This window comes from Apostichopus japonicus, chromosome 8 (assembly GCF_037975245.1).
Source record: "Apostichopus japonicus isolate 1M-3 chromosome 8, ASM3797524v1, whole genome shotgun sequence".
NCBI lineage: Eukaryota > Metazoa > Echinodermata > Holothuroidea > Aspidochirotida > Stichopodidae > Apostichopus > Apostichopus japonicus.
The window spans coordinates 17,834,522-17,851,228 of NC_092568.1; the positions used below are offsets into that span (position 1 = coordinate 17,834,522).

Sequence of the window (16,707 nt, forward strand, 5' to 3'; positions counted from 1 at the left end):
TTTTATACATCTACATGAGACATGTCGTTGTTTACATTAGCATCCCGCGGTATACTGCGCAATTTGAACGGACCGTACGGTACATGATGGCATGCGATGTAATAACCGATGCTTGCTTATATGATATTGACAATGACACGTTGAACGCGCTTTGCGCGCGAAAATTTTTGGTTATTTTTTCAGGCAAGTCGGACAGTTTTGAGGATTTTCATCCTGGAACGCCATTTTCATGCTCACTGATATGATGTGATATCTGCTGTTTGCGTTACAAATTCAAACAGGCGCGTAGCGAGGAATTTGCCAAGGGAGGGGCGAAGCCTGTAGGCAAATTATCTAAGCGTAGCGCCACCATAGGTTGGCGCGAAGCGTACAAGCAAATTTTGGCCGAAAATGTCTCCCAGATCCCCGGAAATGACACTTCCCAGGCCTTGTAAGTTTTATCTAAGCACTTTCTATTTTGAAATTACTTAGCGATATCATTTAAAAAAAATGCTGAATGGGGGGGGGGGGGGGCGGTCGCCCCCATCCCAAAATGCGTCATGTTCCCCGACGACACGGTCGAGTTCGAGACCAGCCACAGTTGGTTTCATAGCACAATTCTACACACGCGTTATGATAGACCATATATAGTATATATATAGACACTGGCGGATCCAGGACCTTTGTTTGGGAGGGGCCAAAGTGGCATTAGAGTGATATGGGGGATTGGTCTAAGGGGAGGGGTGCCCCCTCCCCTTTGGAAAATTTTCTATTGCTGAATGCCCTCAGATGCAATTTGGTGCGACAAAAGTGTACAATAGTGATGTTAATTTACTTCTAAAAAAATGTTTCCCAGGTGTAATTTTTTAAAATATTTATAAAACAAAGTTGGGATCATCTTTCTCAAAAATTTTATTTCTCATAGGTTATAGGTTTCTTACAACCAGCCTGTAACTGCAAAATGGTGTTAAACTGTAAATCCTCATGCTCATACATTTACATAGCTCCCAACTCTTGAGAAGGCAAATGCTGGTCCATGCCACGAATCGCCGTCCTGGGGGATGGGTATAAGGGGAGGGGGTTTTGAATAGTAGGTGATAATTCATTCTTTCCCTTGACATGAAAATGTTCGCTGCTCGCCCCAATGAAAAGAAATATAGGCTAATTTGAGGTTCAAATGATGCTGTAAAGGAGGTTTTATACTCTATTATGCTAAATGCTAAAGAAATGATGGTTGCTAAGTCAAAATTTGATGGCAATTTTTTTATGTATACTTGACAATTACAATGCGGTTTTTTTTCGGACGCTTGTGCGGGTCAGCGGGTTTGGGTGTTGGAATGCGGGTCTAATTCCCGCGAATCGCGGGTCAGTTGTGAGCTCTGCATTTAATTTTAAACCAGAAAACGAAAAGGTTTAGACTATTCCAGGCGCGGCGGAACGGGAAAATTATGGGGGGGGGCGGCTAATGTGTGGAGACTATCTAAGCGGAGCGCCACCATCGGTTGGCGCGGAGCGTACAATAAAATTTTAGGTTTTTTCAAACCCCCAGATGGCCGGAAACGGCACTTCCTGAGTGTTTTATGCTGCGAATACCTAGCCCTAAAATATGGGTCTCAAGCCTGCAATTTCTCAGATTGCATGAGAAAGTCTGTAAAAACATTGTAATTTGTATATTCGATGGTGTTTTAAGAGAGTAGCTATTACTCGTAGTGTACTCGCAAAGACGTTTTTGAGTGTATAGTAAGGGCAGTGGCGGAGCTAGGGGTATTGGTCGGGGGGGGGGGGGCACTTTCGACACTATCTAAGCGGAGCGCCACCACATGTGGTTGGCGCGGAGCGTACAGAAAATTTTTGAGTAAAGATACTCTATAGATTGCAGGAAATGACCCATTCCGGGCCTTGCTAATTTACAGATAAACGGAGAATAAATAGGTGTCATTGCCATTTTGTCGGAAAATTACACCAACAGAATATGACAAATGTCAATAGGTAGATGAGAGCGCAATAAAAAAGTCAATAATCGCGAATAAGTAAAAAGTAGTGAAAAGCTGAAAAGGGCGCCAGCAGTCCCTTTGAGTCCGTCAGGGGGAGAGGGGTTGCATCCGCCCCCTGATCGTATGGACGCTCCGCCACTGAGTAAGTGGATGTTGGAGAACTGGCTGAAATAAGGCAAGTCATTGTCCTAAGACGAAGTTGTGTTGCGCTTACCGGTATACTCACACTCACTGCTTCCACTTTTCACGGGGCGTGAAGACGCGGTTGGGGTGAAAATGTGGTCTATAGCCAGGGGACGGGCCGAGGGTCCCCCAGCATTTACTTAAATTATTACACCTATATAGTATACGTGTGCATCGGACAGATCGACAAGTATGCATTGAAAAATGGGCAGATGCACGTTTCGGAGCCTTGGTAAATATTGGGGGGGGGGGGCTTATCATGCATTTGTCCCCTCAACTTTTGCATTGGGGGGGCTAGAGCCCCCCCCCCCCCCGGTTCCGCCGCCACTGGACTAGTCTACCACTGCTATTCCTCTCGATTTTTTAAATTTCCAATCATATGATTTAGCGGATGTTCGGAAACACTTTTTGGCTCACCTTTGGGGGGGCCATGGCCCCCCTTGGCCCCCCCTTGGATCCGCCAGTGTATATAGATCATTAGTGAGAGAGGAAAATGGAAACGTCAAAAAAATGGAGTTGTCGGTGTAAGGGGTAGGGTGAGGCACACTTTTACGAAATCATTGATCCGTCACTGGCTACCCTTCAGCGCTGTAATGATGTCACTGTTCCTCTTTCTCTTCCCGGTGTCTTCGCGTTTTTCTTTTACTCCCTCCTTTTCTCCTTCTTCTCTCTTTCTTCTTTTTCTTTTCCCTTCCTTCCTCTCCTCCTCCTCTTTTCCCCCTCTTTTTTCCTTTTTTCTTCTCTTTTTTTTTCTCTCCTCTTTTTCTTACCCGGGGGGCGCGCGCCCCCAACGCCCCCCCTGGATACGCACCTGATTCACTTAAACTCATCGTAATCCTTCAAATGACGCTCAAATGTTGAATCTCTTCAAAGCAAGTTGAACATTGATGCTAAAAATGTTTCCAATTGGTGCAAGAATAATAAAATGGCAATCAATAGCCTACTAATAAAACCAAATCAATGTTAATATGTTCCAGACAACGCTATGATAATCTACGGAGACAAACAAATATTTCCGTGAAGATAAATGATATCGTATTAGAGACTTCTGATACAAAAAAAACTTTTAAGAGTCAGAATTGATGCTGCACCTGACATGGCAAGCTCAGATTGATTATATAAGTAATACTATTAGTACAAGTTTAGCTCTTTTGCGAAGGATTAAACAGTATATAGACACTCCCATGTGCATTCTGTATTATAATGGATACATTCTTCCAATACTTGACTACTGCTGTCTAGTACGTTTGGGGATCTACCACTGCCCATAATACTGATAGAATTATTAAATTACAGAAAAGTGCTGCACGAATTATTTTAAATGCTACATATGAAGATTGTTCAAGTGATGTATTTGCCACGCTGGGGTGGAAGACTTTTGACAGACACGTAATGTATAGAAGGTTAACTATATGGTATTCAAATCAATTAATGATCAAGGACCGGATTACATGAATGAGATGTTTAAACCAGTTACAAACATTCATAATCACAATCCAAGATCGTCTACTGCAAGAAACCTGTACATTACAGGCGGACACACTAGTTTTTGTAACAACCGTTTTTCATATGCATCATGTGCCGCAAAAGACTGGAACAAACTAGATCAAAGAGTATAATCAGCAATAAATCTAGTTTAAACGCCTATAGTATCTGATATTGTTTAGGTCTACGTGACTTTTATTTTTACCAAATATCTTAATTTGTTTTACTCTGTACACGTTTTAACTAATTTATTAAGCATTATTACTGTATTAATGACTAAGTTAAATTTCCATACATTTTATATTATTATATGTCTTATTATAGAGGGCCTCGTGGAAGATTAGCTATTGCTAAACGAGCTACCCTCTTAAAATAAAGTTTAAATAAAATAAATAAAAAATAAATTAAGTTTTTGTGTACCAAATATTAGTATATAACTGGGTACGTAGGGTATATCTGACAAGTAGGACACATGAAGGTTCCGTCCAACTCTACAAATTAGTTTGGTGCATCATCTGCGGCGCAATTTTGACTTGTTATGTCGACATATGACTTGTTATGTCGCTATCATCGATATCTCTGCTTATTTTTTATTTATTTTTTATTTATAAAATTCGTGATATGAAAAGGTAGACGGATTATGGGATATATGCAACAAAAATTTAATTTAATTGGGATAGCACATGGCTAATGCATATATAATGCAAAGGATATAATTTGACACAGACTATTCAAATTATCATAACAATTACATTGTTTACATTTATCCTAATCATCTTGCCTATTCCAAACAATTTCAAGTATTGGTCTTAACCTTTTGGGATGATCGAGCGCATTTTTGGGAGACCAATGTAGATTATTTCATTTTCAGGTACATACTGTAACTTGTTCGTACCGTCAGAGCCACCGTAGTGCAGAGTTACCGTTCACCGTGAATGTTAGTCAGGGTTTTCACTGTCATTGTACTAACAAATTCTCATTTCCACATACATTAAATATGTAGGTCTATTACGTGAAACTATGTAACAGTTGGTTCAACATTGGCTAATTTTGGCGAACCCATAGACATTGAAGTAGGAAGAACGACCTTCTTGAAGACAAAGAAAAGCCAACTACATGTCAATCTCACAGTTTGAATTATAAAATTCCTCAAGCTCAAAAGAACTGTTATAAATATTCGCTTTTTCCTCGCACCATTCCTCAGTGGAACGCACTCCCACCTGATCTGAAATCAGCACCAAACACCGCCTCCTTCAAGTTAATGCTGGGAAGTCAGCAGCACCATTAGCCAACTTGAGGACTGCACGTCAACAGCCACATCAGGGGCGATTTGTGCAGTATTACACCAAGACCAAGACCAATGACGTCATGCGATAGAAGCAGCATAGGAATTTTAGTACTTAACTAGTGTCGTCTGCTCAGCTGCTGCTGTATTGGTATTCACTGGACCCTGGATATAGTTAACCTAGGTCCCTAAACCGGCTTCGTATGACGGTCCTTTCGGATGCGATATGACTAAAGCCTAATGACAACAATTATAACTACCTCGTTTTACTTAAAACTGTATCCCCAATGATAGATCCACATGCCAGAATAACATTAGATGACGGGTTTGATGTCCTGGGCTAACAATTCAATACTAGGAAAATAGGCTTAGCCTAACTTAGGCATATTTATGTAGCCCTTGGTCTAAGTTAGGTTAGTAAGTATGGTATGTAACTTCTGGACGGTAAGTTTACTCAACTTTGATTTTAAGGCCTAATGATATTCACTAACCATGTTCGGACAAAGCTTTGTAGGCAAACGACACGCTCAAGCCACTACTCTTGCTAACATCTCATCCTTTGATGACTATAACTGCATGATTGTCAGACATACATAAAACATTTTGGACTCTCGACCACTTCATAAGGTGGGATCTGTTATTCTGCATAAACTACCATCCACTGTGCAATATTAAACTTAAACCGAGAACTGCATGCACTGACTAATATGGAAGTATTACACAAAAGTATATAGTTGTGTGTACGAAGGAAGGGGATGGCAGGGGGGGGGGGCGAGGGGGCGAGGGGGCGAGGGTTGCTTTTTCACGGCATTTCCAGGGACAACTATATGACACTATCTGAGTGGAGCACTAAAATAATGCAATCAAGAAAATGTTTGCTATGTGCCACTCAGAAACCGGAAACTTAAAGTTGCATAAAACACTCCGATTGCTCGAGTGATTAGAGGCGAAAAAAATGTTTTCAAAGTTAGTACATTTATAGCTACTCAGCTGGTTGCCATAACATGACTAGGTTGTTATGAAAAGTACACATACTCTTTCGTAAAAACGGGTAAAAATTCATTTTCAAAGTTGAATGCACAATGTATGTATGAAGACGAACAATTGATCTGTCATTTTGCCGTACAGAGTTCCTTTATAGAGTATAAAGGATAGGGTTCCTTTCTCATGATGAACTAAATATACGGCTCTGTTAACAACTCCCTGCTTCAATGCTGTCAATGACGGTGGTACACTGTGTCAACGTTCTTCCCAGTTCAAGTTCTATGGTGTATACAAAACATCGTTTTGCTGCAGATTGTCTTCTCCTCAAATTTTGGTGCTAGTGCTCTTGGACCTTGTCAGTAAGTTACTGACCAAGGTGACCTAAACTTAACAACACCACTGCTTGTAGAAGCACCACAGAGCTATAAATCAGCCTAAGTGGATTCTGAACTGGTAAAAAATATACATTTAAAATGATGTAGATCTACAGTAGCCTACCGACGAACCTAACCTTGACTAATATTAGGCCTAACATACTACATAGTTAGCAGTACACTACTAGCAGTACATAGGCCTACCACTTACCAGTACCAAGCAGTAGTCTAAGTGTGTTTAACGGCACAGTTGCAGTGCAACCAATGTTAAAAGTAAACGTCTTATCTCCATACAGTCAATGCAAAAGAAAATATGTCGTGCAAGATGGAGAACTGTTTGACTATATTTTGGACTAAGTGCTGAGAGACTTGAGCCTGAGAGACTCATCAAGCCATAGATGAAATATGTGTGTCTGAAGGGATAGTATATTGACAAAAGCTAACCTTGATTTCTCTAATGTACTCCTTAACGGACGTTGCACTACCCTCAACAGAATGGTGGCGGGACCCTGTCCCATAGCATAGGCTATGTAGTTGTTTCTCCCTGGGTTGTCGTGTAGGTTGGAACAAGTGTGGCAACTGCCTGTACGACTGTGTACATAGGTGTTCTTGTGTGACAACTCTGTGAATTGAAACATTGTATAAACTGGTAATTATTGCAGGATGTCAGAGTAGCTGCGTTCCACGATTATGTAATGGCTATGCTATAAAACTAGTGGTAATTTGGTGGTATTAGTTTTAGATGCTGTACTGTATCCGTACCAAGTAAATTTAGGTAGGAATTAGCAAATAATTGGACGCACAACAAAAGTCCAGTACAGTAGAAGAACACCGCGGTTCGCTCTCGCTAACATAGCAGAACTAGAACTGTGCTGTTTCTAAATGACCAGCACGTGTTGAAGAAGCTAAGTAGTGGGTGCATATCTCTGAGCAGACGACAACAATAGAAGATGGAAGCTTAATATGACGTAAAGTGTAATTTGCATAAGGGGGCATAAAGGTATATAAAGTTCACCACATCTCCATACATCCCACCTTAACAATCAAATTGTGCAAAATAATGAGATGCATTATACTATCTTATTGTAGTGTATTGCACAAAAAGATAAACATGTATTTGTCAAATATACTTGTAAAAACTTGGAGGGGATATGGCAAGGTTGTTAAAGCTGACTCCAGTGTAGTAGGGGGTTATGGTGACACCCCCACCCCATAAAAAAATGGTTAGATGTGAAATGGTGCATTCTTAGGCATATTTAGGCTACAAATTACTTTCATTCTTAGATCACATACAAGGTTGGGCTATAAAACTAGTTTAATTTTTGTGTGTGCGGGTGTTGGGTTGGGGGGGGGGGGTTGTGGGGGAAAAGAGAGTTAAAAAGGGAATCCGAGCCTATTAACCTGTTGTTGTTCCGTGACGGTCGGTAAAATAAGCGTTACATCAGGCATATGTAACTGATGATCGTGTTAGTAAACATCAGTACAACGCTAAATGAACCAACGATCAGGTAAATAAGCACCAGAGCAATGATCGAGTAAAAAACACAAGAGTACCATCCTTGCTGAACAGACAATCAGACTGTGAATAGCTCCCACCTACTGAAATTGGGTGTGAGGTTGCAAATGAACTTAACAGGACCTTGCTTTGTGCAGTCCGTAATTTCTGTAGTGAATACACCCCACCTACTGAAATTGGGTCTGAGGTTTGCAAATGAACAAAACAGTACCTTACTTTTGTGGGGGTCTTAATTTCTGTATTGAATTAAATAGTTGAAAACTTGCTTATTACGGGCAACCAAACGATTGAAACCTTTCTGATTCCTTGCCGAAGGCAGAAGGAATCTATGCGATGGTGAAGGCCATGTGTGTAACACATAAATGCTCTACCTTTCAGAAGGATAACTGGGGTACATTTCATTTTGGTACTTAGGTTCCCCTTAGGTAGCTTGGAATTGTTGTTGGTATTGGTCAAATGTCATTTGAGGTCAGCACAAGTCAAAGTCTGAAAACAAAATATCACAAGAAGTAAAAGGTGCAGAAAGTTCAAACTTGGTGTGTAGCTTGTCATTGGTGAGAAGAAGACATGTAGTGTTTTATATGAATGTTGAAGGTCATTTGAGGTCAACAGAGGGGGAAAATGTGAAAATCTTGTAAACATGATAGAGCAAGGAATATAAATATATTTGGCATGTGGATTTCCTGTAATTAGTTCAGGGAACCCTATTGATTGTGGTGGAGTTCAAAGGTCACTTGGGGTCAGCACTGGAGAAAATGTGAAAATATTGAAAGAGCTATATCCTCAGCACAAGAACATGAAAGCAGCTCATATTTGCATGGTATGATAGCCTTGTGTATTGTATAGTTTGAACAAAATTTGATGTAGGTCAGAGTTCATTTAAGGCACCAGGTGTCAAAAACATGAACACTATGTAAATTTATACGATTTTTCCAGATAGAAAACTGCAGTAGCTGCTGTGTATGGCTAAGGCTTCTCTATAATGAGTACAAGAACCCTATTGTTTTTTTTCATAGGTCATAGGTTCATCAGAGGTTATACTCTGTACATTTTAAACATGGCATCATAAGATGGGCAGTCTCATCAGATGTCATATTGGCATATGACTTTCCTATAATGAGTGCAAGAGCCCAGTAATACGTTGTGAAGGTCAAAGGTCATTTGAGGTCAGCAAGTGGAAAGTGTTAAAACCTGAAAAGTGCTGTGGCTGGATAAATTTGTTTTCAAATCATGGTTGGTTTAAGGCTAGCAGAATTCAATCCCTGAAAACCTTTCTTCTTAGTTAGCGATGTTGTCAGTAACTAGCGTTTGGTTTCAGCATGGCATTTTGTGCCTTTTAATGATATTGTTGTTACAAAACTGAGAATGATTTGTATTCTTAAGAACCTAGTTGGTAATTCCTGAAGGTTTACACCATGTCAGGGTATTATTTCATTGCTCTCACTATCTTGGTACACATTCATGTTCCCACCATACTTAATTGGTATAGGTATAAGATGCTATTTAAGATGTCATTTGTCAACTTGAGTCAGAAATTACTGCACAATATCTTTAAACTGCTCGGAATTCTCAATATTAAAGACCTCAGGGATTTACCTTGACACAGAACACTCCACCTTATTCCATTACAGTTGCCCATATTAGTGCTTGTTATTTCAACAAGCACATTAAGTGGCAACTATTTGCCCAAATATGATTCTGATTGAAGGTCATTTGAAGTCAACAGAGGTCAAAGTCTGAAAACCTTGTAAGCTTTCAACTCATCCATATCTTTGATAAATGTCTCTTCTGTGTCAGGATTTGTTTGACCTTTTTTCCTCCTAGCAAATGGCAAGCTTAACTGGCATTTGGCCAGTAAATAGCCTAAATTTTGAGGCCTTAATAATGTTCTTCAAAGCTGTTCAGTTCATATATACAATTTGAATGATTTTTTAAAGTATGATTATGATGATGAATTGGTGTAACTGTATGAGAAAAATTGTTAGATTTACTTTCTATGATTTCCATTTAAGTGTCTCGTTCTATTTCCATTTCAGCTAAATTTGAACTCGTGGTCATATTCCATCTTCATTGTCATTGGGTGGGGGAATATGGATTACCAGAGGAACACAGCTCCTGACGAAGGGGTCCACGACTCATGCTACGAGATCTCGGAACATTCGAATAAAATAACAAACGGTTTACACAGCTTATGGCAAAACAGGCAACTCTGTGACGTTGTTTTGAAAGTCCAGGGACACACCATCAATGCTCATCGAGCGGTCCTCTCCAGTGGCAGTCCCTATTTCTTTGCTATGTTCGTAGGAAATCTCTGTGAAACTCAACAGGAAGAGGTGGAACTGAAATCTGTCGAGAAAGATGCGCTCGAGGCTCTGGTCAAGTACATTTACACGGGAAGGATTCATATATCACACCGTAACGTTCAAGCTCTCCTTGCTGCTGCTAATTTAATTCAAATGAAAGATGTGAAACAACTCTGCTGTGACTTTTTGGAGCAACACCTTGACACAACCAATTGCCTTGGGATAACCCATTTCGCTGAGACGCATGCCTGTGATCAGTGGGCCGTCACGGCAAGGAAATTCTGCGCCCAACATTTTGAGGCCCTGAAATATGCCGACGAATTCCTCCAACTGGAAAGCGACAACCTGAAATCTCTGCTTCTACAGGAAGACCTAGCCGTGCCCTGCGAAGAATCTGTTCTGGCAACGCTTCTCGTTTGGGTCGAATTTGATCAAAGACAGAGGGTGGAGCACCTAGAGGAACTTCTACGGTGTATCAAATTACCTCTGATGACATTATCGTCTTTACAGAAACAGTTAGAGTCAAACAAATACCTTCAAAGCAACGGTGCATGCTTAGAACAGTTATGTAAAGCAATTCACTACCATCTGAATCCAGAGGAGAGGATTCAGTGGCGAGTCAGTTCTCCGTATATGTTTGTACCAAGGGAGCCTCCAAAGAGGATGTGTGCTGTCGGTGGCAAGAATGGTCTGTTTGCAACTTTAAAAAGGTACAGTAGTGTTGTGTCGTCTGCCGGTAGCAGAGCCCATAATGGTTAATTGTGGGTTTTTTTAAGTACGATACTGTTGATCTTAAAGACTGAGATACAGTCATAGCCGGTTCTTCTCCCTGCATTTGAAGTTGGTTTTTCACCTCATTCACAATAAAATAGATAGTAACCTGCAACTGTACTGTCTAAATTGGTAGGTACTGTAGACTGTTTTATAATAAATACTGTCATAACAGTAGATCCTTATACGTGTGGAAACATGTTCTTTTGACAGGTTGTCTCCCTTGTTCCGTCAAACAAATACCTTGCTTAAATTTATATTGTGGCGATCTCTTGCTATCCTGCTTCATTTCCTTATCCCTCTTTCCCCAGTGCCCCATTACCCCCGCCCCCATTCCCCACTGAAGAACAGAAAGGAATTTCTCACCAGTTTGTTTATATTGTAATTGAAACTCTGTTTGCATCGTTCACCATGTACATCACAAGCCAAAGATCACAGATTGTGGTAAACATTTGAAGATTAAAATCTAAGGAACAGAACTGGGCTGAGGCAAATTAAAGGAATTATTCATGAGTTCAAGGCTGTGGAGTAGGAATGTGACTGTACCTTAGAATTTAATTCTTTTCTAAGAGACTTGTGTTTCCTTGATGTTAATAATAGATAAGTTTCTTTAAAAGAAGGACTATACATGCATAATTATATAGCCTTCTTTTCTTCACGAATAAATTAACGCTCCCCGATATGGTTTGTTTTCCTCTTCCTCCTCCTTTGTTTTTTTTCCCTTCAGTTTTGAAATATGTAGTTCAGAGCACACCGAATGGAAAGAGGCGACACCACTGAACTGTCGACGGCAAGAATGTGCGGCAGCGGTCGTCAATAAGTGTCTCTACATCATTGGTGGCATCAAATGCTACACCAGAAATGGCACCACTTTCCGCCGGCACGATAACAGCGTCGAGAAATGGACTTCGAAATCCAAGTCATGGATTTCGGTGGCCAAGATGAGCAAATGCAGAAGTAACCACGGAGTAGCCGTGCTGAATGGAAACATCTATGCAATGGGTGGTTATGACGGACAGTTTTATCTAAAGAGTGTTGAAATGTATTCACCCTCTAAGGACGTGTGGACTCCAGTGGCATCCATGACGAAGAGTAGAAGTATCTTTAGCGCCGCATCCCTGGATGGGAAGATCTTTGCTCTGGGGGGCTACGGACCTAATTACCTTAGCAGGTAATGTCATGAATTGTTCAAAATGGTTAGAAGAAAACAACACCGAATCCAAATATGAGTATAGATGTAACATCCTCCTTGCTCCAGTTTTGATTAATTTCTGGTTTGGAACCTGGGGTTGATAGATATATATATATATATATATATATATATAAATATATATATGTGTGTGTGTGTGTGTGCGTTTGTTTTTCTATCCGACCGAGGACTTGAACAAAAGAATTTCAGGTCCTCGGTTGTGATTTCTAAAGAATCACCACGTCCTCGGAAGAATTCTATTGTATGGGGTATTGTTAAGTTTAGGGTACGTGGATTTGAACAATGGAAAATACAATGGGGTCCTCGGTCTGAGTGAAACACAAACATGTGTGCACATGTGTGTGTGTATATTCAAGTGTGTGTTTTACAATGCATACTTTTTCTTTGTAGTTTTTTTTTTCTTTTTTAGTTTGCACAATTTTGACACTTTTCAGCCATTTCCTACATATTTTTATATCAATATTTTTTTACTTTTTAGATTTCTTACATTTTTTTGCATATCTTAACATATTTATCATAAATTCCTTACTCATATTTAATACAGAGCAGGAGGAACGTTATGATTTTAATGTGTAATATTTTTATAGATTGGCTGAATAAATAAATGAAGTGAATGAATGCATTTGTATGCATGTGACACTTTCTTAGCTTGTTTACACCACATTTCAACAACTGCAGCATGAAACAACAAGAACAACAGCAACGCTACTAGTAAGCATTTGATTATGCAACTATGGATATGTTTTTAATGCTACTATGGACACATGTCCTGATAACAAAAATGCATGACATTTGAGTTTATCTCCCCAGATCAGAAATGCTTATCCCACAGACGCATGCTCAAGTAGACGATAAAGTTTGAATTTTCAGGATGACTAGAACGGTTGAATGTCTAACTTTTAAGCAGTTGGTCTTACTATTAATGAATCTTCTCATGAATCTTTTTCCTCAAATTTTCTATTGATCATATATTTTTTTGTTTTACAGTGTGGAGAAATACATCCCAGAGAAAAATTTATGGCAATTGGTTTCTGCTATGACCCACCCAAGAATAAACTTTGGAGCAGCGGTAGTGGACAACTTTATCTACGTTGTAGGAGGCCATGATGGAGCTACTCACCTCAAGAGTGTGGAGAAGTATGACCCTCACCAGGATAAGTGGTACCCAGTGACACCCATGACACAAGCAAGAACAGGTACGTCAGGACCACAGGACCCCTCTTAGGGCTCCCATTATAAAAGCTAGTCGTGTTCATTCGGTATATTTTGATGATTTTCTCAGTGTTATTCACATGAGGCCCAAAATAGTGCTGTTCATTAGCCAAGGCCGTTGAAATTTCCATCTAATACCATGAAGGAGAATGTTTCCAAGTTTTCTGATTGGCCTTTGTCTGTGATCAGTCGTAAACATAAAAAAGCGTCTGGGTGACGTACGTTTACAGTGGCATGCAGAAAATAACGATTAAATACAATGTTTATTTGGTGAAAATTAAGAAGAATTAAGAAGTGAAGAATTAAGAAGAAAATTAAGAAGAAGTTTTGATTGCAATGTTAATTTCATTAATACTTGGTAAAAATGCCCTTTGAAATACTGGAGGAAATACTCAGCAGTGTACCTCATATCGTGCAATGAACTTTGGACATTTGTAACAACGTTGTAAAAATTTCTTGGATGTAAGTCTATAGTTAGGAAATTATTCTGTCTGCCACTTTCAAGCTGTTTTTTTAGTCAACGTTTCTCGTTGAATTCTTATCTCTTCGTAGGTCTCGGCGTAGCGGTCTTGGATGGATGCATCTATGCAGCGGGCGGCCACTCTGGGTCAGTTTATCTCAACGAAGTTGAATGCTACAACCCAGTTTACAACTCGTGGACCCTCGCGACCAGCATGAACAACTGCAGGTGTAACTTTGCATTTACATCTTTGTAACAATTTTACAAGAATTTAATATGTTTTTAAAATTTAAACAGACAGAGAAGCATGCCTACTGTCTGTTTGTGCTTTATAGAATATGACTTCAGAAATCAGTTTAAGAGATTCTTTAGAGCTCCTACAATGGAACTGTTAACAAGTTATATAACACCTCATTGTTCTTGCCGTGGCAGCAGACAACTGGCAGCTTGGGTGAAAGTTATTGCTTATAGTTGCCACAAGACACAGGGCCAATGGTGTGAGAAAGTTTGTAAACAAAGGGTCTAGGCTTGGAATATCAAAAAGAACTCTACTAGTAGTTGAAACAAGACACTGAGCTATATTACGATGAAGTGCCTTTCTCAACCCACAGAGTGTGGCAAGCGTATAGTGGAAGCAAACGCAATGTTAGCCGAAAGCAAAGATAAGTATTCCCATCGACTGTGGCTCGATTAAGTTAACTTAGTCTTTGTATTCAACTCGAAAACTGATTCCTTGTTATGCAGATAGATGTTTAAAATATCAATACACAAAATCACACCATGACTATAGATTCATATAAATGTGATGATATTCTTTATCCCAGCATTGAATTTGGACATGCCCTTTATGAGCAGATATTTAATATCCTTAATGCACAAAGGGTCATATTTTACTATGCCTTCTGATTAGATTGATTGGAGGTCTCTTTGTCTAAGCTACAACAGTATATGTGCATCAATATTCATCCATATCATAATCCTGTTAAAAATGTACAGTAGTTCACTATTTACCTTGCTTGTCGAAAATTTCATTTATCATAATCCAGAAAATGTGTCGCTATTTGACTCTTGTCTTTGTTTGAGCTTCTTTGAGACTAGTCTTCCCAAGTATCTTGCCATAATTCATTCAATATTTGTTTGATAATACCACAACACTTTTCTTTAATAAACCAGTTTTGCCTTTTGGATGTATGTGTAGGTAATTATTTATATGTTACATAGCATAGTAAAATGCTATGCAATGTGTTCAGATTGTTGCACATATGCAATGGTGTGTAGTAGTTTTTCCACATAGAACCACATAGAAGATATCAGAAGCACTAAATGTATTCCATCATATATATATATATCTAATAAATTAATAAAGATCAACACACCAGAAAAATTCTATGAAGTTTAAAACTGATAGGAAAATTGTTCCTGCTTTTCTGAAGAAATGTGCTTGTTATTACAAATGTTATCTTCACTGATTTAATTTCATATAAGCCACTCCTGATGCGAATTCTAGAAGGGATAAACTCACTGATAGAAATGTATCTGAAATACCCATAAGAGAAAGTGACTATATGCGTAGAGTTAAGAAAATATTTACTTGTTGAAATCTGTTGCCTAAACTTTACTTTTCTTCATTAGGAACTTGAAAGGTGTTGTCACATGACCCTCCTAATAATTTTCACAACAATGATTTAATCTGGCTCTGCTACCCCCTCCCCTTCCTGTGCTTCCTTTCTCAGTCTCAAACCTTTGGAGGGGTGGGGGGGGGGCATGTCCCTGCTGCTATTTGAAAGGAATGGCAAAAATCAAATGTGGAGCACAAACAACTTTTACTTGTTGATGCAGCGCAGGTTGGCGGTGTATTCTTCCAGTCTGTGTTACTTACCATAGAAGCATCTAAGAAAAGAACCTGTATTACATGGGTTGCATACAGCAACTAGTGAACATGTCATAAACTCTAGAAATATTTCTAGTATACAAAGAGAGATTCTGGTGACATACTCTGTGACACAAACAAGGCAGACCAAATTTTGTTCACTGCTATTTGAAACCACTTCTCAATCTTGATCCAAGTTGAGGTAAAATATGATTGTTTGAAGATAATTTTGGTTTAGCTAGATGAATATTCATCATGTTGTGTCAGGATGTGACTCCCTAACTTTGGCTTCTCTCTATTGGTCCAAAGTATTACAGGAGACTGACATTGATGTTTAAACTATTTATTCTAAATAAAATAAAACTGTTAGTAAACTTCTTATCCTACTAAAGAGCCTGTGTAGGAGAATGTGTAGAAGTAAGTTGGCCAGACGTTTCGATCCTAGCAGGATCTTCTTCGGGGGGGCGGGGGGGTTAGCCTCTGATGGATCAAAACGCTAGGATCAAAACGGCAGGCCAACTTACTTTTACATAAACTATTTATTAACGCCCTTGTTTACAATCACGATTCTGATGGTGCCCTCTGGTTATCATTTTTTCCCACGCATCACTTCACAAAATGTATCACCTTGGATGGTACAAATCATTAAGTCATGGCAGATATTCTTTACAAGATTGGCTTTGCCTTCTATATTCCTTATTCAGTCTCCACCTTACTCCTGCCCTCCCCACCCCTGTACGACTATAGGAAGTGTGTGGCTAAGTTAAGTGTAATGTTTGTGCAATTGTTCTTACTGTAATTATTTGTAAGTGGTGAAATGCAACACTGGAGAAGATGAAATTTAATTTTTTTTTTCAGATGTTTTTGTAGTGACTATTAATACATGATTTTATATGTCTTTTGTATTTGTACCAATTGAAATTGATGTAATAACTCATGTGGAATATAGACACAAATAACCATATTTATTTGATGAAAACAGCAAATAATTCAAGTTAACACAAATGACAAACTTATTTTTCTCTTATTTCTCCTTATTTTATTCTGTGTGCTTTGTGCATGAATACAACCTTGAATTACC

At 39.2% G+C, this 16,707-nt stretch overlaps 1 protein-coding gene across 1 annotated transcript; it reads left to right on the top strand.

The window, feature by feature from the left end:
- The first annotated feature begins 6,160 nt into the window (after nt 1-6,160).
- On the top strand, nt 6,161-16,631 carry LOC139970951 (kelch-like protein 28). Its single transcript, XM_071977036.1, has 5 exons — nt 6,161-6,363; nt 9,837-10,813; nt 11,602-12,045; nt 13,072-13,280; nt 13,849-16,631. The coding sequence occupies exons 2-5, from the start codon at nt 9,891-9,893 to the stop codon at nt 14,010-14,012; spliced, it is 1,740 nt and encodes a 579-aa protein (XP_071833137.1). The 5' UTR covers nt 6,161-6,363; nt 9,837-9,890; the 3' UTR covers nt 14,013-16,631.
- Nucleotides 16,632-16,707: the final 76 nt, after the last annotated feature.